This window comes from Trachinotus anak, unplaced genomic scaffold (genome assembly GCF_046630095.1).
Source record: "Trachinotus anak isolate AG129_WGS33_773 ecotype Australia unplaced genomic scaffold, CSIRO_AGI_Tana_v1 ptg000004l, whole genome shotgun sequence".
Lineage (NCBI taxonomy): Eukaryota > Metazoa > Chordata > Actinopteri > Carangiformes > Carangidae > Trachinotus > Trachinotus anak.
Window position 1 is genome coordinate 1,025,556 of NW_027273855.1, and position 26,611 is coordinate 1,052,166.

The 26,611-nt window shown below is 41.2% G+C and overlaps 1 protein-coding gene across 4 annotated transcripts in view; it reads left to right on the top strand.

Annotated features, from left to right (window-relative positions):
* LOC139619992 (DENN domain-containing protein 2D-like) overlaps nt 1–26,250 on the top strand; it is a 31,500-nt gene extending 5,250 nt beyond the window's left edge. Inside the window, exons 2-17 of one of the 4 annotated variants that reach the window (XM_071475088.1) lie at nt 3,475–3,535; nt 3,639–3,722; nt 3,827–3,892; nt 11,351–11,395; nt 11,842–11,937; nt 14,710–14,885; nt 15,970–16,082; nt 17,649–17,718; nt 17,806–17,883; nt 20,697–20,837; nt 23,163–23,311; nt 24,585–24,756; nt 24,914–24,964; nt 25,093–25,174; nt 25,268–25,516; nt 25,923–26,250. In XM_071475088.1, the coding sequence (XP_071331189.1) occupies nt 3,475–3,535; nt 3,639–3,722; nt 3,827–3,892; nt 11,351–11,395; nt 11,842–11,937; nt 14,710–14,885; nt 15,970–16,082; nt 17,649–17,718; nt 17,806–17,883; nt 20,697–20,837; nt 23,163–23,311; nt 24,585–24,756; nt 24,914–24,964; nt 25,093–25,174; nt 25,268–25,516; nt 25,923–25,990 (1,701 nt within the window). In that variant the 3' untranslated portion in view covers nt 25,991–26,250. Of the gene's footprint in view, nt 1–3,474; nt 3,536–3,638; nt 3,723–3,826; nt 3,893–6,293; nt 6,518–11,350; nt 11,396–11,841; nt 11,938–14,709; nt 14,886–15,969; nt 16,083–17,648; nt 17,719–17,805; nt 17,884–20,696; nt 20,838–23,162; nt 23,312–24,584; nt 24,757–24,913; nt 24,965–25,092; nt 25,175–25,267; nt 25,517–25,922 lie in introns of those variants that run through there. The other 3 variants (XM_071475089.1, XM_071475090.1, XM_071475091.1) reach the window with 3 other exon arrangements.
* The last annotated feature ends 361 nt before the right edge of the window (nt 26,251–26,611 follow it).

Consider the following 26,611-nt stretch of genomic DNA (forward strand, 5'->3'; position numbering starts at 1 on the left):
GTTCTCCAGCCAGTGACGGTTTAATGTCAGTGACACAGATACATCAGAAAACAATGATCCCACTTTATTGAAGCTGTAGAGATAAACTAAACTAACACACTGCACCTAAGTCATAAACGTCAGGTATTGTGTGTTCGTAGGTGTGGTCACTGTGTCTGCCAGAGGCCATCTGTTGTTTGAAGTGAATGATTAGCCAGAGGACAGACGTGTGTGAACAGGCCTCAAAGCTTCTCGACAGCCACTGACCCGAGGCCTCGAGCACCATCTGCATGTCGGTGGTCTGATGTGCTGCGTTAGAGACGACTGTAGTAGTTTCATTTCAGTCCCCTAGATCTGGAGCACGGATGTGGTTACACTGTCTTATTCTTCATCATCATCAACCTTTATTTATTTTCTCAGAGAAACATTGACCCTCATTTTCAGTGATGCCCAGATTACAAAGGCAAAACAAAACAAACCAGATAATCAGAATACAAATCAGTTTCTAACAAAATCAGGTACATTTATTTAAAGGTTCTGTCTGTTTTGGGGGTGGGGGGTGTTAGTCTGCAGTGTGCATTGTCAGGATGTGGTTAGCCTAGCTTAGCATTTTGACTTGAAGCAGTGGGGAACAGGTAGCCTCAGTCTGACACCTTTAAAGCATCTGTATCATGTTTGTTTAATCTGAACACAAACAGTGTAAAAATGACAGTGTGTGGTTTTAGGTGGAGCTGTGTGCTGGAACTATTTTCTTGACCAGGACCAGCCGGCTGCAGTAACTCGGCAAAGTTTATTGTCGTCTTATCGCGGTCAAATTTGGTCCCATCGTGTCTGTACAGAGACCATAACCAAAGCCTGAACCTGTCCCAAGCTGGTTGGATGGATACACTAGATGTAGCTCTGATATGAAACTCTCCCTGAAACCACAAATTGTAGTTTTAATGTTTTGATTTGTCAGGGTGTTTTAGTGTAAATGGTAGGAAGGAAAGTCATGATTCTCAGTGAATGTTTACCGTCTTTATACTAATTAATGGGTTTATTTAATCAGTAAGATTTCAGCCAGTTTATATCTCAGATTCAGAAGCTTTTCAGATTTTTCTGTGCTTCCTGCTTATTGTTAAAATTTATTTTAATCTCCATTTTTTATAAACATTGATTGCAGAGCTGCTTCGTACTACACTTCTCCAAATCTGATGGTTTGAGATTTTCTACAACCACTGTAGGTGGCGCTCTTGGTTTCCACATCCTCACTACTCAGTTTCCCTTAGATTTATTCAAAACAAACAAGAAGCATAAAAGTCATCACTTTTTTCTATAGGAAAAATCAATGACTGACTAAATAGGTTTCAATAATTGAATCTATGAATTTCCACTGATGACAAAAGCTGAAAGAAGACATAGTTTTACTACTTTAACCAACTAATATTACAGATACTTAATGTTATGCTCCACTGACTCTGCCTCGATGCATTCCACTTGTGCACTGCTGGCTTATATTGCTGGGGAGTTTTCCCATAGGGCATCGTCATGTCCTGTCATTTCAGTTGGCTATAAATAGTGGCTGTGTCTTCCCATGCAGAACCAGTAATGTTCATGTACAGTACAAATAGCAAAACTTATTCAAACAAGAGCTGGTACTGGTAATAATCTTGTAGTTGTCTGACTTGAGTTTTAAAGGTCGGAGCAGAGCAAACAAGCTGTTAAAGCAGAGAGATGTTAAAGACCAGACAGTGTGAGTCTGCACACAAGGTCTGATAAACTCAGACAAGTATACTGTTTACATAAAATGCCCTTTGCGAGTAACTAAGACAAAAAAAGTGGGGATACACACTGTCACATTTAAACAATGTTGAGGAAGTCACTTTGAAACCATAGCTTTGCAAGCTACTCATTACTTCACACTGGAATTACACTGGAACACACAGGATCAAACTACTTTGTAAGAAATGATCAAACTGATTTTTGACAAAATACTACAAAGTTACATGCCAGCAAAAAGTGCCACTCAGTTGAATTGATTACGTGAAGTCTCTGCTGGTTCACAGGTCATAAATGAACAAAAAAATGAAATAAAATATTCATATGAATGTACTGTCAGCTCAGGTTTGTATATAATAACAGCTTACATGGCCATGATGACTCTTCCTCATTCAGGAGGTTCAACACCCTTAGCTTTAACACATACACTACAGTAAGGTCAAGTGTGTGGTGAGCACTGCCCGACGAACACACTGACAGAGCTGCCTTCACAGTGTTCAGGATGACAGACTAAAAACTCTTTCTTTTCCTTTTATATACACAATTGTTTGTAGTTTCACTGGTTATCTCCACAAAACTGGCAAAAAGTAAACTACTTGAATCACTATGCAAACATGAATGTAGCTGAACTATCAGCAGGTTACTGCAAATTATAGTTAAACTACTAGTTTAAATACATGTAGCTCACTACTGCCCAACACTGCATTTAAAACACTTTACAAGAAATTAAAGCTGCATTTTTTTTGCTTTCTTAAAGCCTTTAGGTCCCGGGGGCGGTGGCATGGCAGCAGGTTATAGCAGACAGCCCAGACACCTTTCACTCACATCTCTGCTGCTTGTATCCACACTGTGATTCTTTAGTCATCACTGAAACTCAGAACCAGGGACAGCAGTTGGAACATAAATCATAAGTCCTTATACAGGATGACAATCTATTTTACTTTACTTTACACCGAACTGGAGGGGGGCAGTGGCAAATCTGCAGAATTATTTTACAGAACGGAGATATTTAAGTCACTAGAGGTTAATAAAAGTATTTAAAAGATTAATGCTTAAGTAAAAGTTCAACAAATGGTGGGTTAGCTACTTTGTAATTGGGGAAGACATCAGGCTTGTGTAAAATAACAAAGACTTGATTTACTCAGAATGAGAAAGTTCTCCTGTATTCAGGTCCTCAAAAATGGTTGTACATGAGAGTGTGTGAGTTAAAATTTCACAAAGTCGCATTAATGTAAGTGGGTGATGATCATTAGGCTGTTTTACTGCCCCTCCAGCACAGGAACTGCCTCAAAGTCCTTATATGGAAGTCTCTTCACTCAGCAGCCATCTTGGCAACACCCCTGCGTGCTTATTTAGGGCTAACAAGACCAGGTTGTTATCTGAATGACTGGGGGATGTCACATGACACAGCTCTGAATTGACCATGAAATAAAAAAACTAATGAGTTAAGCATCACTTCAATTAACTCTCTGGTGTATTTATTAGCTTTGTGCAAAAGTGTGAACTACTGGCCAATATACACCAGATGTTGTAGGGTTCAATAAAGTACTCACCTCCCTCCCTCTGTGCTGGGTCCTAATAGAATATTAAGGAAAAAAAAGATATTTTGGTGACAAACATCCTCATTTCTTTTGCTGGCAAGGTGGAAAATTATATTCATATTTCTTTTCACAAATTGATTTGTATATTTATATCTTATATTTTATTTAAATGTATCTTTATTGACTTTTCCCTCAGAACGTGGGTCTGCCTCCAAACACAAGGAGGAGTTTCAGCTTCTCATCTCTCCGTGTCAAAAGTAAGAAAGTGGATCATATAATACACATTCACAGAGATGTAAAATTAGCCTTTTATTCACTGATAACTCTTCATTACTGCTTGTCAATGTGAATTTTCTACAGAAAGGCAAAACAGTTATGAAGAGGGTGGATTTCCAAACAGGAGAGGGTTGCTGTCTTTTTCATCAGTCAGAGAGACGAGAAAGGGTAAACAATGATGTACAGTACTTTCATAATTCACAGTCAGTCGGCTCCTAGTGCTGTGTTAAATCTTATAGACTCTTCATTTTGCTTTTGTATTGTAATCCTAGAGCGGGACCTAGATGACGATGGTGCCTCACATCTACACAGAAGTCAGGACCAGATGAAGAGGACAGGTATGTAATAAACATGATGTGGTCGTAGCAAAGTGTGACATATTAAATGGTCCATATTGTTTCCTACAGCGGAGCACTGAAGTGGCACTTATCTGATCGGCTGCTTCTTTCATGCTTCGCAATCACTGGCCCAATTCCAATGTCCTCCCTAAAGCCTGAACCCTGAGCCCTCACAGGCTTTATTGATGTCATCTGATAAGTGACTGAGTGTGAGAGGCTGCTGGGGCTCAAATGGTGTAAAGAGGAATGAGATAGCACTTATTGTTTGTACTCCCTGATAGTAAACAAAATAGTGTTGTTGGATAAGTATATTTGTAATTCATCATCATGTCATCGTAGGACAAACAGCTGCACACAATAATGTTTACGTTATTTCGTCTTCTATTTTCTGTTTTATGGAGGTTGTTTACTGTGTGTTTTTTTTTTTTACATTTCCGAGCTTCCCCTGGTTTCCATGGTAACCTAATATTCAACATCACAACACTATGAACTTTGGGTAATTCCCTCAGCCAAAGTCTGCAGAAATGCAGGTTTACGGAAAGGCTATTTGTATAGCACATTATCATACACAGAGCTTATTCAATGTGCTTAACAGAAAATAAAAGAAGCATGAAATAGAGTTAAAAGGAACAATAGGAAAACAGTAAAAACACTTATAATAAAACAGATAATATCTAATTAAAGTGCAAGATTAAAAGATTAAATGAAGGCAGTGGAGAACAGAGCAGTTTTTAGCGTGTGTAAGGGCTCAAAATGTCTGCAGAGAGCTTTCATGCACTTAATGCTTTGACAGTGGCCCTGAGTCCTCATGGACTTCAAAGTCTGAGTCTGTGAGTGTGGACACTGGGATTGAGCCACTGGCTAACTCGTTAGCTGCTTGGCCGCCAGCAGACTAGTAAAATCAGAGATGGTTGAGAAAGGAGATGAGGCACGTAGAATCATTTCCTGTATCTGTGTCACATGGGCTCTGCCACCTCCTCGTCTCTTTGGGAGACCAGCAACAGGTCTGAGTCTGTTCCCTTCAATGGGAGAAGAACCTGATCACAGATTGATTCTTTCGCCCCATAGTCACTGAAATAAATATTAAATCAATTTTTACAAAGGCCACAGATCTTCAGAAGATTATGAAACTGAAATGACTCTTTCAGACAAATCAAGAGAAAATTAACTTCAGAGACCTGCCTCTGCCTCAGCAACAAACCCTGTGAGATCTGGTAACTGAACTCTTCTCTCTGTTGGTTTTGGTCCAGTTTCACTGCTGCAGTGCTGCCAATGTCGCTTTCCAACCCCATAAACAGAAGTGTAGAGGGACTTACAAGTCAAACCGTGAATTAAAAGTTAAAACTGAAATAAAACTGTTGCTTTGCTGAATAATCCTTTTTCTTTAAAAAATACCCAAGATTTGTGCAAGAATAGGTTGTAATAATCTGTCTTTTCTTCCACAAAGGATACAGACAAGTGAGTCTGGATATTAATATCAGCTACTGTCACATTTCATTCCAGTTGCATAGACCTTTGTGCAACTTTTTGCACTTTGGGGACAGGAAGTGTTTATCATTTCATACCATTGGTGCTGCATGTAATGCGTCATCTTTGTTACAGAGTATCTTTGGTAAAACCTCAACATATTCATCAAGCTCTGCCTTTATAACCTGACACTTTAGCTATTAAGGTGTGTTCAGACAGAACACAGAGGGAAAGTCTTCTTTGCATTCTGTCTGAACACACCTTTACTCTGCTGATATTGCTTATTAAACTAAGATTCAGTCTTCATGCATTGGTTAGGGGGGGCTGGGGGGTTAGTTCTCCAGCAGAATCTGCAGAAAGCTTCCTCAGGTATCGGAGCCTTTTTTTGTCAAATCACCATTTGACATTAATGGCTTAATTTAACCAGTCAGATGTACTGTGGTGCTGAGCAGTGTGTTCAGTGGAAATCCAGCTACATTTGTTTAGCTTTACCATTGCAAGAGTCCAGAACAGCTTATGTGGTGAAGTTTTTCAAAGTGCAGGGGAGGTCATTAAAGTAAACTTATTCAGCTCTCTGACATTTAACAGGTTCCTAGGAAGATAAAAAGCTATTCTGGCCAACTCAAGGAGTCTGCCTGCTCCTTGTTTCAGGGTTACAGCTGGAAGGACTTGAAGAACAAAATCATGTCTTATTTCTGCTGTTGTTGTCGGATTGAGCCTGAACATTAGTTCACTATCAGGACTGGAGTGCTTACTGGGAAGTCTGTTGTGTCTGCCTAAGTGTTTTTACCCGAATCTGTCAGTTACTTCTGTTTACTGGCAACAAACCAGTTCCCCATTACGAACAATAGATACTGAACTAAACACACAGAGGCCAGTGCTCCGTTTTCCGCACATGACCTGAACGCAGCACAGCAGAGCTCCGCCGTGGCTCGCGCTCAGCGGCGTCAGACCGAGCCTCACGCGGACCGGTGTTGAGCGCGAGGATGTACCGGAATGGATCCCACGAGACGCGGCGGCTGCGTGACTGAGCGTGTCCGGAGGTCAGCGGGAGGTCAGCGGGGGGTCCACGGGAGATCAGCGGGGGGTCCGCGGGGTAGGCAGCGATGAGCGACACGGTGACGCGGAGGAGGAGAGGACCAGCGAGGCACAGATGGAGTGAGTACCGGGCTCACCTGACACACGTGGAGGGAAACACCGCGCGTTACTGCTGAACGCGGCTGTGCGTCTGTTTTTTCACCGACTAAACGCGGACGGTCGTGGACCTGTCGGGACGTGCGCCGGGGCTTGTGTCGAGCAGGTTCGTGCCCGGTTGTGTATCCGGGTCTGTGGTCACCACCTGAACCAGGCTGTTGCTGTGGCTGATGCTGGGGACCGACACACTATAAAGTGCAGCTCGGTGAAATGTAAACATGTTAAACTAGATACAGGAGAGATGATTCGTTTTCTAGAGCTGCGCTGAGTTCAGCTCATTACTAAACGCAGTTTGGTTGTGTGACTTGCTTTGGCAACAGGCGGAAATTGGAAGTTAAAATGATGTTACACCCCAGTAAACCAGCTTTTAAACAACGTGACTAACTGTGTCAATTCAAAATCAGACGTTTGGCAAGTTTCCCAACTAAAACCCTGAATACCTGTGACCTTGTCTTAGATCTTAGTCCATCAAATCTTACCTGTTTAACTGATTCACTTGTACAGTTTGGATTACTTTGAAACATCAAGAGTTGAAATAAAATATCTGTAAAAAAAACAACAACAGTCAATTCGAAACACTGGTTCAATCGAGACATTTTTCATATTTTAAGTCAAAGAATTAGAAATTATACTTCTATATTTGCTATATTTTAGATTAATGTGGACAAGTACACATAAGGGACATTATATTGTTATTTGGAATAAACAGGTTTCAGATACTTGATTTTAAAAGGACACATGAACAGGATTCAGATAGTTTTAGTTGGGCCTTAGTGACTGTGCCATTCCTCTGCTCTTTGGACAGCACGGTGTTGTAACATGTTCAGGAGCCTCAGGGTGTGAAGCTGTTCGACAGGACTGTTATTTACACCCACATCAGTGCTGAGCAGCAACAACGCAACCAGGCAGAAGCATGTAAGCTTAGGGAAAGTCTGCTCTGATGTATTTGTCCCTGAGTGGAAAAGAAATGATGCTACAAACTAAGACAGTTCTCTCTTCCGGCTTTTGTGTTGTGTTGCAGCTAACTGGGTGCAGAGTTGTGCAACTGCAAGGCGTTGGCGGGGAACCTCTGCTATTGACTGAGTGCAAACACCTTGTTCTGTCAACAAAGGTTATGTGTTGTGGCTTATGTAAAGGTTGTTGTCAGCAGGCAGACTAAAAGTGAAACTAGGGCAATGTGCAATTTGATTCTTTCCCATCCTATGTAACCTTGAATGGTGTAAAGTTCAGCAAAAGAGTAAAGTGCCTTGTCTTTTTTCAGGACTCAAGAAGTTACAGCTTTCCTGCAGCAATGGAAGTAAATGAATGTGGCTTGTAGTAGTGTAAAGCGGTTTGAGTGGTCGATGAGTCTAGAGATAATGCTGTCACAGTGGAGAGAAAAAGGGAAATAACAAAGGAGGACAGACTGGTTGGACTGGAGATCATCCTACAGCAACGTTAGGAGAAAAGAACCAGCACGTTCTCCAGACCTGAACCCCATGGAGCTGGTTTCGGATGAACTGGACAGAAAATGAAATCAAAGCAACCTGACATTGACCCACATTAGTGGGATCTTTAGCAACAGTGACGAACAAAGATGAACTTTCTGAACAATATTTAATTTTCATCGAAGAAAGAAAAATTTAGATTAAATTTAGTTTAATTGAGATCTTGTCATGAGGTTGTCTGGCAACTTGACGTCAGGAAGTGACTGCTCCTGGCCAAGAAATAGTCCAGTACATGAAAACCACAATGTGTTGTTTTTACACTTGGGTTTTTGTTTGGATTTAACTAATTGCATATGTTGTATTACTTATCAAGCATTAGTGGCGTGACAAGGCTGTCCAATTTCAAAGGCTCCTTGAGATGTGTCCTTTTCCTTGGCAACGAAGGCTCCAACCGGGGGATCCTTTGTTTCACAACCTATCCTAAGGTTCATTGCACGCCATTAATGAAAATAATATGGCAGCAAACACCGACAGAGAGCTCAAGAATTACACTTTTAAAGATGAGTATTTGGTTTCAGCTCGGTTGAACAGCTAACGGTATGACTGTTAAAACCAAGAACCTTAAAACCTCAAGTTTTTGTTTTAAAAAAAAAAAAGTTTCGTGTTGTCTAGGTTGCTAGGCAACAGGAGCGGCACTTTGTGATGCAGCAGTAAGGGCAGATGTAAAGCGGAAATCCTCTGTAGGTCAGACCCTCTCATTTCGGGCATGACTGTGTCCTCAGAAGGATGCGGACCCTGAATTCAGACACAACTAAAAACAAAATCATAATCATCCAGATTTTAACTAAATATCAGAACATTTTTGATATTATTGGGGCGTCCCTGATGAGTCTGTGAGCAATTCAGGAGTTCTGATACTGGATCTGTGAACTGCTCAGATAATCTGTGCCAAACATCTGTGCCAAACATCGGTACCAACCAAGGTCCAGGACCAGATTTCTCCGCTGATTGTCAGGAGGGGTGAATCATGCCCAAAACTCCTGTAGTCTGAGCCAGACACCACATTAACGGCAACATCCCCGATTTAATTTGATTAAGAACAGGAGAACGTTCTCGTGTAAGGTCCCAGGAACTCTGGGTAGAACCCATTGTCAGCAGTTTTTATAGGGACTGTTTCTTTGGTAGAAAGTAGTTCTGGTGATAGGTTGACTGGTGTAAAGTAATGATGTTGGACCACATGTTACCGCAGTGTACTAAGTTTTTTTATGTCATGAATTTGTAACCTTACTCAATGGGTCATATATTCTGACTGTTGATTTTTACTAAGTAATTATTTGGCCTTCCCTTGAACTGTTCAGTGACGCCAAGTAAGATTAACCTGTACCTTTAAATGTAAAAGAAAATGTGCATCTGAATTTTTTTTTAAATTTTGAATAATTACAACTTACTTTTACTTTTGATACTTTCAAGCACCAAACATGAGACAACTGAACACTTTCAAGATGCAGAGTTACTGCATCTGCTCAATTTCACTTTTACTCAGACCAGTTTCCAGCAAGGTGTCTTTCTTCTTCTATGTCTTTATTCTGTCTCTTTCTCAAGTGACATTTTAAGAGTTGTAACTTATGGTATTTCCTTGTTTGTAAAACCAGTCCATCACTAAACTCTTGAGTTTCCAAGTGAGGTTAAGTGTCTGAAAGTTAAGGTAAAGAACATTTCCTAACATAGTTAGATACTGAGGCCTGATGTTAATGGCAAGTTCTGAAGAGTATTTATTATATTTTTTCTATTCTATTGTTCCATCAGAAACATGAGAGAGACATTTCCCTGTAGAACCCTGTTTTATCCCACATGACCTGAACGCAGCACAACTGTGAAAATTCTTTCCTGAGAGCCTGAAGTAAACAAATGATTCAGCAGACTGTTAGACAACAGCGAGATGTTATTGATGGTTGCTCTAGTACATGGTGGTTACCAATCTAAATACATAAGTTTATAGTCTGCAACAGTCTGTGCTGGAGTAGCTGCAGTATGTGTTTCTGGGACGACATCGCCTGTCACTGTTCAACTGCAGCTTACTTTTGTTTCTGCTTTTGTGTTGGTGGTTGAGTGTTCTTGGTGGCTCAGCTGAGACATTGAGTCATTATCAGGTATTTGTATATTTGAGGTGTGTTTCTGAAAGATCAGGATAACTGACGTAAGCTGGGTTTAAATGAGTCTGACATTCCAGACGAGCCTAGTTCAGGCCAAGTTAGTTTTCAGGCTTAATCAGCATTACAATAAATCTGTCAGACCAAAACACAGCACTCTGCACTGAGCAGCCCCTCAAAGGACCTTTAGCACAGTTTATTTCAGCTTCAGTAATAACTATGTTAAAATTCAAAATTCAGACCTTTGTCAGTTTCAGTTATCTGCCCACTATTCCAGACCACACTCTGTGCTCCCAGATACTCTGCAAACATTTGCTTTAGCCTATTTGACTGCTTAAAATAAAGCTAATAAGTAACTCATAGCTATAGCCTCATTGCGATGGTAAGATACTGTTATGCTGTGTAGTATTTCCATTTGCTCTTATTTTAACTTTAAACAGAATGAAAGTAAAGGAATGTAACAGACACCAAGACATACTTTTGTTAAAAAGGTATTTTAACAGTATTTCCAGCAAATAAGATGTACAACCGTACAAAACAAATAGCAGAAATGATAGAAGTTAAGTCCCTTTCCCCAGCAACGTTCTCCAGCTTCTGGGGGATCCTGAGGTGTCCCCAGGCCAGATCAGATATATGATCTCTCCAGCAGGTTCAGAGTTCAGGCTTCTTACCAGTTAGACATGCCTGGAAGACCTTCAGTGGAATGCACCCAGGAGGCATCCTGACCAGATGCCTGAACCACCTCAACTGGCTCCTTTCGATGCGAAGGAGCAGTGACTTTACTCCGAGCTCCTGACCCTGTCTCTGAGGCTGCACCCTGACACCCTACAAAGTTTCTGCCGCTTTTATCCACGATCTCATTCTTTCGGTCACTACCCAGAGCTCATGACCATAAGTGAGGGTTGGAGCGAAGATCGACTGGTAAATCAAGAGCTTTGCTTCCCCCTCAGCTCCCTCACCACAACGGTCCAGTCCAACGTCTTCTTTCCCGCCGACGCTGCAACGCCTGTCGATCTCATTGCGCCATGCACCGATTTACTCCAATTTCTCTTAGTTAAGCTTTACTTGTGTAGCAAGCGTCATTCTATGAAGCTATATTTGAGTTTGTTTGTGGCGTGGCGTATCACGATGATACCTTAAAAGCCCTATCAGTGAATCAGGGATGATAAGAGAGGGTCTCAGAGCTGTTCATTCACCAACCTTTTCACTGTGTTGTCTAGGTGAGCAGCCCAAAGGTAACCTCATCTCTGGGGCTGAGAAACACAGTAAGTAAAGTCACTAGAGTCCAACGAGGACTCTTTTCCCCATTGTTCGCTTTCCTTTTGACTGAAAAGATAAGACTTTTCTTTTCATGTTGCCCTGGATAGTTAAATATAACTTTGTCATTTTATATCTAATCAGTCCCAGAGGATTACTCCATCAAAACTCTGCCCTTTATACTCTACACCTATAGGCCTGAAAATGGCTCTAAAGTTTTAGCTGTTACTGTATCTTCCAATTGCAAAAAAGGTGTCATAACACCCATTTCTCCAGCACAGTCACCTCCTCCATGCTTGGTTTGTGTTCTCAGTGCGGATGTTTGTGACATAATTCTGACCTTACGAGTGTCATTGGCTCCAACCTGAAGAGAGGTCTAACCAACCAGAATACTGCAAATACGCGTGGATGTGCAAGGTTCCAGTAATGAGCAGCTGCTGGTTCTGTTTTTCAGGTGCCATCCCATCAGGTGAAGATGAAGGTGAACGACAAGGGGCCCTCAAGAGGTTCAGTGCCATGTGGTCCTCATTCCGCAAAGGCAAAAGAGACAGTGAGTATGACATCGTAGAAAAATGATTCAGGTTTTTGAAAAGGTTGTGTCTGGACATTTGATGAGGTTGTTATCAGAGGTCACATGAACACTGATATTTTCTGCTGTTCTGAACAGACCTTTCAAACACTCTCTGTAAACTGTTGAGTACTGCTGCAGACACTGGGTACTGTCAACTTCCTTGTTTCCCTTCCTCACATCTCCTCCTCGCTGTCAAGGCTGGTTAAATGACTTCTTATTATATCTAGAGGTTTGAGGCGAGGTGTGAGGCGCACCTTTCCAGGGCTTGGTGAGGAAGGAGAGAAGTGAAGGGGACAGGTGTAAGTCAGTTATTCTGAAAACAACAGGAAGTTAGTTATGGTAATTTGACTGCTGATTTGGCTGCTTAGCAACACAAAGTCAGCAGTTGAATGAGCAGCAGCGACTGCGTCACACAGCTCATGGAGACAAATAAGGTCGTTTCAAACCTTTAGCGCCCAGTGGCCGTCAAATCTGAACACGCAGACATGATGCACGCATTTTTATATTGGTGTGATTTACACTTTCTGAAGATATCATCATATTTACGATGTCTGTCATGAATCTGCTCAGAAATCATAAAAACAACTATAAGTGTAGAACTTAGCTGAGAACCATCAGTCTCACTGTGATCCAGTGATGGTTGGATCATGGGTTCACTGGGTTCACTGAGCCGAGATAAAAATAACAGTGTTTTATCATATCTAATCATTTTAATGTTATGAGTAAACATGATGAATAAATATAGAAACTTTTGATGCTGTTATTCATGTTTTCACGGATAAATCTACCCTGTTGAAATGATGCAGGATATTCAAATAAAATTCAAAGAGGTCCAAATTTGAAGTGAGGAGTGGGGCACAGGGTAACAGTACTATATAATAATAACTATTATGAAACAACAGCAATACCTTCTCTATATTAATAATAGATATGTGTTATTTTATCATTTATAGGAAAAGAACAGCTTTAATTAAAATAAATAAATATTTTAAGGTTACTGTACTGAGCTGAGTATTAACCACCACCTTCAGAGAGTCGCCTCAGAGAAACAGGTTTTTCAGGTGGAAAAAATTCAAACCCTTTGTGAGGCAAAATAAGTCTAACAGTCCTCAAACTGAACACTGGTCAACACAAACTCTTCGTGTATGTAAGTGTGGTTGGGTTCATACCAGCAGGCCTACAACACACAGGGACATTAGGCTGTCCAGCTAAGAAAAAGCTCTGTGCTGCTGGGCTTTTATTTTTAACAAAAAGGGAGGAATGCAGCAGAGAACACATGAACAGGCTGGCAGACCGTGAAGGAGACAGGATGAAGCTGGTGGTGTTGGTGTGAGGGTGGCGAATGGTCCTGAACAGAGCAGCAGAGTGCAGGAAGCAGCAGAGGGGGTAGGTAGAGTACCCAGTGCCCCATGATGACAAAACCAAAACACCATTTTGGAAAGTTTTGCTTTTAAAAAAAAAAAAAAAAAAGGGAAAAACTGAAATATCACATTGTCAAAAGTCAAGTTAATCCTTTAACACCGGAGCCTCAGAATGTCCACCTGGTGAAATTACTGTAATGACACCTATATGCCTAAAGCGCAAGGTCTTAGCTTTCAGAAACCGTTGGAATTTTCCGATTGCTCAAACCGTGACAGAGTTATGGTAATCCAAAGTGTGCCTGCCCAAATGTGTCGTCGACGACACACTCGTTTTTAAAGGGTTAAGTCAACTTTATGTCTAGACCACATTTAAACACATCCTGAGCCAACCAAAGTACTGCACAAAGGACAAAGAAAATAAATAAAAGCAAGTTGAACAATGTTTGAAGTACATAAACACAAGGAAAGCAGTTAAATATATTGTATTAGAGACACAAAAATATACTAACAAAAACAAGAAAACAACAAGGAGCAAATACACAGTTTGAGCGTGTCAATGGACTAGGAGGCTAGTGAACTAAAAAGGCCAGTAAATAAAAATGTGTCTTTAGCCAAGATTTAAAAATGGAGAAGGAGGGAGCACATCTGATATAAAGTGGCAAAAGGTTCCTTAGTTTTAGCTCTGTCACCTTTTAGTTTCACATATGACACATATGTGAACACATGTAGGAGGAGTGAGCTTTGAGATCTGAGAGACCAAGGAGCTGAGTGTCAGGGGATACGATCTGAGATGTAAGGTGGAGCCTGCTCATTAAGAGCCTTAAAGGTAATCAGCAGGGTCTTAAATTGAATTCTGAGGTGAACAGGAAGTCATTGGAGGGAGGCTAAGACTGGGGTGATGTGCTTGTGCTTTTTAGTACCAGTCAACATCCTTGCAGCTGCATTCTGGACCAACTGCAAGAAAGATAGTGAAGATTTGGGAAGGAGTTGTGATAAAGGCGTAGATTACTTTCTCCATGACAGAATCAGTTTAAGGTTGGAAATGGTTCTTAAGTGATAGTAACTACTTTTCACAACAGAGGTGACATGTAGGTGAGTAGAAGTATTCAGACACTTGAATTTAGCTCTGGTTCGTCCCATTTCTCCCGATCATCAGTGAGAGGTTTCTACACCTTGACTGGAGCTATCAATGTTTTCTGTCTCAGCAGCAGTGAGTGTCGGCCACAGACCTGAACTGAGTCAGTGTTTGAGGGCATGGCACTGCTGTGAAATGAGCCGTCATAGGTCACGGGTCAAGTGCAGATCTTAAGAGGCCTTTAAACCTTTCCGTCTGGACTACAGCGCGAACCCATCGTGCTAAAGCACAATGTATTTCTCCATTTCTGTGTAGAAGTCAAAGACCTGGAGCCTGCAGAGCAAGCGGACCCAGCAGCTGCAGACAACTCATCCAAGCAGCACCGCTATGTCAGCGGTCAGTACTTCTTTGAGTATCTGGTGGTGGTCAGCCTCAAGAAGACCAAGGATGGCAGCAGCTATGAACCTCAGATCACCTACCAGTTTCCCAAGGTTAGTAACCCTGTGGACTGTACACAGGAAGCCTAACAAAATAAACCTGGACTGTTTGCAGAGTGAGACAGTTACAATGATCACGCTCTCTCCTTTATATATTCACATCCACAGATGCACGGGTTCATTGAAGCTGATGGTCTTCAGCAGTGGTTTAAACCACTACAAACAACAAAAGTTTGTTGTTTCTCAGAATTAAAGGATTTTACACTGTTTTGATCTCCATCAGAAGATATATCTGTGGTTTTAAGAACCAAAAACCATCTCAGTGTAGTTTTACATCTCCTCTCTCAGGCTTCTCTCTGGAGCTCTGGAGCCAATCAGAAGAGAGGATCTGAGCCTGTCTTCTGATTGGCTCTGAGACCTCACAGAGAAAAACTGTGATAAACTGATACAACCTGCACAGCTCATTATTTTAACTAGCTCGACCTTTTCTGTCTCTGTACACACTGTTGTACCACTGTAGTGGAGTTCAAATGGCATCAACATTTCAACATGACTTAAAAAGACATTTCTGACTGACCTGCATTGATAACAGAAGTGGATTTATTAATTTAGTATTTAGTGACTGAACAGAACTTGTTTGGCTGATCATTTTCAGGGTCTGTTTAAAGGTGCTATTTGTTTCGTCTCTTTATGTAAAAGTGTGTGACTGTGACCTGTGGTTAGCACACTGGTGACTGGTTTTCACAGTGGACTGGAAACTTCAACAACCACATTTCAAGCCCGTAGGAGGTTTTTCTGTTGCTACAAAGGTTCTGTGTGGAAATTTTGATTGTTGTAATGTTGTTTGTCTCCATAATGTGCAACAAACACAAGAGAAGAAGCCTGCATGCTGATGTAAGCATTACAGGACACAAAGTTTAAAAGCATAGTCTGCTCCCCCATGTGCCATAACTCAGTCCAACAATAACTAAACTCTCAGCTCATCAGCCTGAATAATTCGCTCAAGATGTTTAAATGAGAGTAAAATCAGATACAGACACTTTTTCTCACAGCGGAAAAACAAATGAAGAGATGTTCTTGTTTTGAAGTATGTTTAGATTTTTTTTTAAAGAACAGAGGTGATTGTGTGTCTTTTCAGAGAGATTTGATGGCGAGATATCAGAAGGAGGAGGAAGAGAAGACGCTGAAGGCAATCACTCTGTTCTGTTTCCCAGAGGGCATCAACTGGGCTCCTCTGACAGAATACCACAGGTACAGTGTCTCTGTCGGCTGTTTGATCAACTGTATCTGATTTGAACTGAAAAGAAGTAAATCCAAACCCTGCACCAGGTAGACGCTGAATACAAGCCTTTCTTCAAATGTTAATGTTCTGTTACTTTTTAATTTGTGAACTTTAACTTTAGATTTGAACAAAAAGTAAACAGTATTTGTGTCATGTGCAAGTTTGGGAATCTTCTTTTGTTTCTAACTGAGGGATTTTCAGCCTCTGTCTGCAGATCACTTCAGTCTGTCCTGCTCACACAGCAGGTTTAACATGTCCCCACAGACTCTCAGTGACCCTCAGGTCTGGAGACTGTGTGGGCCACTCCAGGAGGTTCAACTTGTTTTTCTTGAAGTTGTTCACGCTGGATTTCACTTTCGCTTTCTCTGCAGAACGTCTGAATCTATTGTTTCCTCTCTCTGTGCAGTGTTTCCTGTGCCACTGGCTGCCACACAACCGTAAAGCAGAATATTTCCACCCCCGTGCTGAACAGCTGATAAATACTGGTTATTTTTTCACCAAACACATCTTGTGATTGTAGCTGAAGAGCTCAGTTTGACCTTCACCCGTCCACAGCACTTGTTTCCAAAACCACTCTGGCTTATCTTGCCTTGACTTCCACAGCTTAAACACTTAATGACATTTCAGACAGTGGAAATTTCAAGATGGAATCACTTTCATATCTTTTATAGCCTCCCCTTTTTCATGGACCCCCATCTGAAAAGATTTTTGCTTTAAGATGTTTTATTTCAGAAAGTGTTTGAAATCCATGAGCAAAATAGTCAAACATTCTGTCAAGCCCCTTTTCCACTGGTCAGAAGACCTGGTAAGACTCGCTAACATCGGGCTTTTGTGCAGTTAAACCAGAAACACCACAGCTGCACTGCACTCAGGGATGAAAGAGTGAGCTGCAGCCCTGAAATAAGTTTCAAAAACACACAATCACTGATCCAAGCATGTCAGATCCGTTTTACCAGTTTGCAGGGTGGACACCATCTCACTCTCTCTCCACTGTGTGTGTGTGTGCTCTTTAAGTGATGTGATGGCATGATCTTCGAGTTGTGTGTGTCCTCAGTCCGAAAGGAAAGGCAAACTCAGTGGAAATGGGGTCACTTGGTGTCTATTAGCAGGTTTATCAGCATTTAAAAAAACACACATATACTCAGTAAACTATCATTGTGTTACTTATGGATGGGATTAGAGCAAAATAAGTGAATTTTCCTAGAAATTCCTAGGAACCCCCTCAAGAACCCCACTTTTAGAACCACTGGCTTGGCAGAGGTCGTGGTTGTTGTTACCACATCAGTCAGAAACTTTATCAGCTCTGTAAGTGATAATGACCTGTGTTACACGTCCTCATGGGTTAAATCAGGTCGAAGGAAGTTTTCACTGCCTCACAAATAGAAAGGTGACTGAACTTTTGCACAGGACACAATTACTGTTGATGTTTGCTCTTTTCACTTCAAAATTCAGCACAATGTAATTTGCTCTATGAGCCAAACAGCGTCAGCACACAACTTTACATCGGTGTTAATCCCTGGTCCTTCTGTTCGCAGTGAGACCTTCTCCTTTGTTCTGACGGAGATTGACGGCAGCAGAAGAAACGGATACTGCAGGAGGTTACTGGTCAGTGTTTAGTCTTAAACCGTCTCTTTGTGTCATCATTTTCTGATGCTCATTAAATATTCTCTATTTTCACCCTCTAACCTGCAGCCTGGGGGGAAGGGAGCTCGCCCACCTGAGGCGTACTGCATCATCAGCAGTCTGGCTTGTTTCGGCCTCTTCTCCAAGGTGAGTCAACCCAGCACCTCTGAAACATTGTGAGCGTCAGTTTATTTACTCAGCTGCACTTCTCTAAATACAGAGCAGCACTTGTGAAACTGTGACAAGCTGTCTGACATTTTCAAACTTGTCCAGATTTGTCCTCTGGTCCAGTCATTCTGAACAGTCTGAGTTCTGCTCTTACTCCTGATACGTGCTTCACAGGTTCAGTATGTGGCTTGTTAGACTTTTGTTAGATTTACCAGGAGAAGGCCTTCTTTTGACTCAACACTGACCAAGTTAGGTTTAGTAGATATAAGATTTTTACACATTATATATGATTTACTTTTTTATTATGTAATTTATAATATAATTCTCTTGGTTTGTACTTAGTCTCCTTAATTGTCTCTTAATAGTTTCTTAAAATGGAGCTCTTCCACCTTGGCAGATTGTTATCATAATGTTGCGGTGTTTCACACAGAATTAGACTCTAGTTGTCTAATTGTGGTGAGTTTATCACATATTTTTTAAAGTTATTTTTTGGGCCATTTTATACCTTTATTATTTGATAGGACAAATGTAGAGAGACAAGAAATGGGGACGGAGGGAAGGGGAATGACGTGCAGGAAAGAGTCCGGCCAGCTGGGATTCAAATGGAGGGACTGATCAGATAGACCAGTCCTGAGCAGTGAGCCCAGTCCTGACACACAGCAGCAGATCTGTGCGTCCTGAGTGAATCAATGTGCTGCACACAGCTCTACAGAGAAGTAACTACACAAATCACAAGATTAGACACATTTTATATTCTATGATGAGACGTGTAAATAAATTTTTGCTTCAATATGAAACTGTGGTGGACAAGTTTAGTGTCTGTGATGAATGAGAAACCCTGCGGCACACACTGCTGGTCTGTAACATGCAGTGTGCGTGCACGTTGTGCGGCCACCTTTTAGGAGCGTATTACTCTCTTGATAATGCATCTGTAAAATAACAGTGAAATACTGCACCACTGACTTCAGACCAGTGTTTTTGTCAGTCAGTCACTTTCCACTGCCTCAAGATAACAATGCACCAACGACGCTCCTGACCACACCTCATTTTAAGACCAACATGGGGGCTCAGATGGGCTGCTTTGCATGAGGACTAAGAACAGGTGTAAGGGCCCTCAATGTCTGTCTGCTCCCTCCCCAGGGAAACTGTACAGTGTAGTTAAAGCTCTTTCATGCAGGACTTCAACTGAAACATTAGTGTGTTCAAATTTCATGCACGATGAACAATGCACTAAGTCCAGGACAACATTCTCTGTGCTCTGTGAGTGAGAAGGCGATTTTCCTGTCTTCAGCCTTTATCTGACAGCTCTGTTTTTACAGTGAGCTCAGCCTGTGCCGAAGACTCAAGTCAACTAAATAAGATGTGGACTTTGTCAGAGATAAATTAAAGGTGTTTCCACACAGAAACTGTCGTGCAGGGAACTGAATACTAGAAATGAAGAAGGAAATGTCAGAAAAACAAAAGAAGGTACAGGAAGTGGTGGCTCTGTTTTCTGTATGTGCAGCTCCGACACAGATGGATCTTTCAGATGAACTGTGAACCGGTGGTGAAAGTATAACAGTGTTTTGTTAAAAATATCTGGTGCTTGGAAGCTGAAGCTGATCCTGTGTTTTACCTGCAGCTCAGCACCATAAGAGCAACCAAACATACATCCATTGGTGTAACCTGGCTGTTGCATTGTGTAACACCCTGAGGTGGTTGCACTATTTATACGTCCATATTGGTTTCATGTACAGCCCCTCCCATTCTGTGTCTGAAAGAGGAAATTAACGCTGGTGGTTTCTACTTGATGTTTTTGCAACTTCAGATTTGCTCAGATTCCTTTGTTTATAGAAAAAAACTATTTCTACATGAACACTTAGTTTTAAGCGTCTGGCTGTGACCACACAGGAGGCTTCTTGTTTTACTGAAATACAGTGCTGTTCAGATGTAACCACAGAGCAGGCATTAAGCATTAATGTGAGCACAGTGTAGCTGCTCTGCATGTGTGCAGTTAGCGACAGCCACAGTGGTTTGAGCCGTCAGGTTGGTTGGTGGATGAATCTGAGACGAGCGATGGATGAAAATCTGAACATCTAAAGTGCTGAAGACTTTTGTACAGTTCTGCATGTTATGAAATTATATCATCACCATTCATGTATTGAAGTACGCTGCATGTCAGAGAAGCTCTGGGGACTTAATATTAACAGAACTATGAGTGTGTGAAGGGCGTCTTACCTGCTGGTTACTAACAGGAGACACACCTGTGTCAGGTGCTTGTGTGTTTGTTTAGTGGTGTGAGTCACTTGATTAAATGCAGCCTGAAGCTCAGGCTCATGGTAACATGTGAATAAATGACTGAATAAAGGCCCTACAGTAGTTGCCACTGAGGACAATGAGGAAGTTACATCCTCTTGAATTTTCTGGAAACTGGGGGGTTTTAGTAACTGGGTGAAGTTTACTCTCTGCTCTCTAATATTTTATAGGTTAATTCTGGTATTTTAGATTCAGTGTGTTTTGAATTTAAAGATGAAATAAAATTTCAGACATTATAATTCACCAGTTAACTGAATAAATAAAATCCTGCTCTCAACAAGCCGTACTTCAAGCTACAGAAGTTCAGACTGCAGCCTGACAATAAAGTCTGTACTGCCCGATACTGTATCTGCTCCTCATCTACTATGCTTTAGAATGTGCTTTATAAAAAAGTCCTTTTACAGTTTTATAGATTTAGAATTTAATAAAGAATGAGTTGGGTTATCAGTATTTGTTGGTACTGTATCACGACTGTGTGTCCTCCTGTGTGTGTGCAGATATTTGACGAGGTGGAGAAGCGGCGGCAGATCTCCATGGCTATGATCTACCCATTCATGCAGAAGCTGCGGGAGGCCCCGTTCCCAGCTCCGGGAAACACTGTGGAGATTAAGAGCTTCATTCCTGAGTCGGGCACTGAGGTCAGACCAAAACCCTCCTTCACGCTCTGAACAGTCCACTTAAAGTTTTTGTGTCACAGTAAAGATTATGCAGATCCACAGAGTAAATTCTCTTCTTGTCTTGGTGGCAGTGTATCATGATCTGATGGAGTTTAACTTTAAAAATTCAGATTAGCTCAGTTTACAGTAGTTTCATCAGTTAGCCCAGTGATATTTAAAGGTACACTTCATTTCTGTTTGGCATTTAACTCGTTCAAATGAAGGCCATTCATATTATTCCAAGGAAAACTACGTTTTATTATATCTATATTTTTTTAATCTCCATCATCATTTCTATCAACTACAGTAACACTGATCTCACTAAGTTATTTGTCTAAAGAGCAGAGCGGTTGGAAACACACCCCCAGGTCACTCAAACTGTCTGTTGCAAACATCCATCACAGGTTATAGACCCGACTCCTGCTTAAACTTTGACTTGTCACCACTGTGTGCTTGGTTTGGGCTGATATTCAATCATGAATATGGTGATGTTTCTCACCATATGCAATATTTTTCATAATATCAACCAAAAAAAAAAGTATTTGCAGTTTTGCCCACTCTGCCCTGCTGCCGAGTCCGACCCTCATTTCACTGCTTTGTTTACTTTGTACCTTGGCATGTGACAATAAAACTTTGAACAGCATCACTTCTACCTGAAACATAAAATAGAAAAATACAATTACTATTATAGATAACTCCGTAAATATAAAATACAACAATATGAATCCCAAATATTGGGCTGTACTGTATTGAATTATTACATTTTTAAGTATTAAATTCTTGTGCACTTTCAGCTCTACCTCCAAGTAAAGTGTTTTTAGATAATCTGATAAAAGTGTTGCCTTGTTTGATTGTCTTGCTGCTCAGGTTTCTTGTCCTGCTGGTCCTGTTTTTTGCTTTCATCATATTACAGTCTTTAAAAATCTTAAAAAGCACTGAATTCACTTTTCTCAAAAAATGCCTCAGAAGATATTAAGTTTGAAATTTAACCAAATTAAATTTGGCAGAAGTCTTAAATGTTTCTTTTGCTTGCTTGTGGCAGTGATGTTATAAAATGTTTTGTGTGTGATTGCGGACTGTAAGTGTGATTATAGGCCAGTGAAGTGAACTCCAGGCAGGAGGTTATTAAAGGAAGGTGAAGATTTAACAATTAAACAATGAATGAATCACTCTTCATCATTAATCCATCCATTTCATCCTCCTGGAGGCGAGGCCAAGTTTTGTTGATTTTATTAATTATATCATTCAGAAGGGTTAAATAATTATTAGTAGTTCTTGAGCCACATTGTCCCGACTGGTTTTCCATCATACTCAGTATAACTGTGTAACAGGTATTAAGAGCTCTCGTCTTGTTTTGACCTCTTTGGACCTTTTCCTTCCTCGAGGTGAAGTTGTGCCAGATACCTTATTTTGTTTCTTAACAGGTATTAAGAATCATTCAGTGTGGTGCTAAAAAGGTTGTAAAAAGAAAGCCAGATCCCAAAACTTTGGCTCTCTCTAATCGAGACAGGATACACATATGTCAGAGATTACAGGCGGGCCAAAATAATGAGGGCAAGTGGGATTACTTCCTCCTCGGTAATGTGGGGGATGTCCCAACACTGACCAGTCAGGATTTCAGCAAAGCTTCATCAAGGACGTATGACTACATTCAGTGACACAAGAGAAAAACAAAATTAGTTCCAAAGAATTGTGGAGGTGGAAAGAAGTTCCCGAACTCCTCAAAGCTGATAAGCATGGAGGTTTCCCCTGGTGTCATTACTCAGTCATTACTCATTACTCTGTTTCTGTAAAAGATTGTGAAGTAGAACAAAGACAATAAATACTCACACACACAAACCTACACACAGCAACCCAGTGACATATGAGATCCTCCAGGTGGGTGTGTTCGTGTGGAGTTGTCTGAACCTGTCCTGCATTACCCAACCTTTACCTCACTTCTCCCATCGGGCCACATACCATGTTTGAACAGCTCTCAGTCATCTCAAGTATTCACTGACTCTGGCCATTGTTTGTGCTACAGTACACTGCTAATGTGACCAGCCCTCAGGGTGAAAGAAGGACAAAGACATGGTTCCCTGATGAAGTAGAGTCCCTTTCATGATGGCAGTGAGGGTGGAAGAATACATCATGAACGGCACTGAAACTATCCTGCATCTCATCCGTCAGAGCTGAACAAGGCTGCAGTGGCTTCACAGTCAGAGCTGAAAGGCAGTGATGACCTGCTGGTACCACTGTTGGCACATTTGTGACAGTCTCTCTCTCTCTCTCTCTCTCTCTCTCTCTCTCTCTCTCTCTCTCCACTAGATCATCAGTCTGACTCGCCCACTGGATTCCTGGCTGGAACACGTCGATTTCGCCACGCTTTTCGGCTGCCTGACAGATAACGAGGTGTTGCTGGTGTTTGCTGCAGCTGTCCTGGAGAGACGGATCGTTTTCATCGCTGATGAACTGGGGTATTACTTACTGACTTGTCCGCTCACATAGAAAAAGATGCCCTGGAGTCACACTCAAGCTTATTCAATAAAATAAGAACAGCACAGTCTTTTCAACTCTGACTCTGAGCTTCCTGAAGAAAAACAATCTTTGGTTTGCCTTGTAATAAATAAGAATCAGTGCTGGCATCAAAGGAAATCGTCATGGTTCCAAAAGGTTTTTATTGCCAGGCTGTTGTCACAGGCTCCTGATTAGTCAACAGAAGGCAAAGGTTTTGATAATTGATTTTGAATTGAATCATCAACCATCAAACACATTTTTCTCAAAGATGAAACTCAAACTTTTCTGTTTTTTATGATTGTAAATTTAAATCTTTGGATTTTGTTCTGTTGGTCGGACAAATCAAGACACTTAAACTGTGATGGACATGTATCACAAAACCAATTAATCAATCAATCAAATATGATAAGCAAATTAATCAGTTAGTTTGATTGGTTCTGATTGGCTCATTTGTAGCTTTATTCTGATTGGTTGGTTGGTTTGTAACTGTAATCTGTCGGTGTGACCTCACAAAACACAGTTTTTGCCATAGCTCAAGAATTTACAGAAGTTATGACAAAATTTCACACTAGTGGTTAAAATTTTATATGATTTTGGATCAACAGGGATGTAACCTGAAACTAGTCAGAGTGGTGGAGACAGACAGCCGTTAAAGGCTTATATGAGAGACAGGTCTTTATTCTTCATTTTCCCTTCTCCACTGAATGTAAACTAATTTCCTCCAGGTCTGAAACTCAACTTTTCATGCAAGTTTCACACTAAAAGTCTCAAAAAAGCCAGCAGATAAGAGGGCTCCCTCTCCTAGTTGGCTTTTAGTGTGAAATTCTCCAGGAAGTGCTCAGTATAAATGACAGTACCTTAACTTAAAACAAAAAATGCGCAAAATAGAAGCAGGTGGAATTAATCAGTGAGTAAGAGCAGCATTAGAAGAGAAATAGTTTCCAGTAGAGTGATGATTGTGATGTGACTCAACCGCCGTAAATGTTTCATTGGCCTCTATCATTAGAAACATGTTTAATTCCTGGTTTTTATCACAGATTTCATGCACCAGGCTGAACCGGTGTCCAGATCACTGACATGGAGGCAGCATTGAATGAACCTCATTATCACTTTGTAGCCAAAACTCTGGAGCACAAATATAAGGAAGAACTGAACTGACTTCTTCCAATCAAACAGACAGGCTCATCAGACCAGGAGAGTTTGTTGATAATCAGCTTTCTTGTCTCTCTGCAGCACGTTGTCCCAGGTCATTCATGCAGTGGCAGCCCTCCTTTACCCCTTCACCTGGCAGCACACCTTCATCTCCATTGTTCCGGAGATCCTGATCGATGTAGTGATGGCACCCACCCCCTACCTGCTGGGAGTCCAGAAACGCCTGCTGGACCTGGTCACGGACCAGAGTGATGTGAGTTATCACTGAGAACACAGCAGAACATCTTAAAGTGACTGTAACTTGGTTGAATTTGTACAAAGGCAGGTTTTGTGTACTTGAATGATAATTCAGTTGAAATCATGTTGAAGTGACCTCCTCACTCTGCCTTCTTCTTCTGTCTGTAACACAGCTGCTGGTGGTCGACCTCTCTGAGGACAAGGAGAAGACCTTCATTGTTTCGGTAGGTGTTTTATCAACAAAAATGTAGTGAATCTTTTAATTATCAGTTATGATTTTGAACTTCACAGGAAACAACCATGTTGTCAAAGTTGAAACGTTTGTATAAGATTGTAAAATCTTCCTTTTCAGATTGGTGATGAAAGCTCTATTGTGCCCCCGAAGCTCCAAGCTGAAATACTAGAGGCACTAAGCAGAAGACAAAATACATCAAGTGAGTGAATTACAACTAAAACCAAACACAGGTGTGTCAGTTAGCAGCAGAAACATAGATCCATCATCCCAAATGTTTTCTGTCTTTAATCAGCGGTGGAGGAGCTGAACCGGGTGGTGTCGGAAGCCTTCCTGCATTTCTTTGTAAAAACAGTCGGCCATTACAGCTCATATGTGAAATCCGGTGGTTCTGGAGAGTGCGGGGTGTTTGAAAAGAGAAGGTTCTACAAGGCCATTGAGCCCAAGACCACTCGACACTTTGTCAAGAAGTTCATCCAGACACAGATGTTTGACCTGTTCATCCAGGAGGTGGAGCAGCAGCAGCCTGGACAACAGCCGTCAGGTGAGCACTGTAAAGACAACACACACACACACACACACACAATAATTTAACTACAGATCTTATAATTATGAGATCAGGTCATCACTTCTTCTGTGCGAGAATATTATTGGACTCATGGGACAAAACACACTGTAGCATTAAAGCTACTAAAGGTCGCTGCTCCTTGTTTGCGTTCAACAGCTGCAGCTTTTACAGTGTATGTCTACACAGAAAACTCAGCAATTTAATGAAATCAGCTCACCCTTATTTTAACTGTGTGTCAAGTCTGATCAACTTAAATTGCCCATTAATCACATTCAGAACCATTTCAGATTTAATTTAGTTACTGACTCTTGTAGCTTGAGCTCTTGTTGGACGTGTTTTTTTTTACAGTGCACTGATTCATGCTCCTGTTTCTGTCCTGCAGGAATATTTCACAGAAAGATCCTTGAATACCAAGAGAAGAAGAAAAGGGATAAGACAAAGAAACACTAGTTCTCAGGGACCCTGGGTGTGTATAAAGGAGTGCATAGGAGAAGATGTGAATATTGTGTGTTTTATGTTCTGTGTCAGTTTGGTTTTAATTATGTGTGTAACGGTGTGTGAATTACTGTATGGCTCTCTTGCTGCTACTCTGTGAAACACTGGCGGAATGACAGACTTCACTTCCTCGTGTTGGTCCTCAGCCTGTGGCCAAAGTGTGTCGCTGATGAGCAGGAAAATCATTTCAAATAAAGACTTGTTTTTTAAGTCCATGTACCTGCAGTCTCTGATTTTTAGGCAGCAGTGGCTGGTTGCCTTTGTCCCTGTTGGTTTCTGTCCATTTTTCTGTCTAATATTCTCTTCCAGTCTTTCTCATCTCACTCTTTGTATCTTTATTGGTCACTGACAAGTGACCAGGGGCCGGGGCCACTGGGGGTATTGTTAGTGGGCCAACAAATCGTTTGCAAAACAGTCGTTTTGCTGAAAAGATGTACTTATGAAAATGTGGGGTGCCATCAGGGCAGGCGGGGGGAGCAGTGTTTTCCCAGTTAAAGCTAAGAATAGACATTAATTAGAACAATACTGAATTTGAGGATAAATATCTCCCCTTACATCTGATCTCAGAACAGTTTT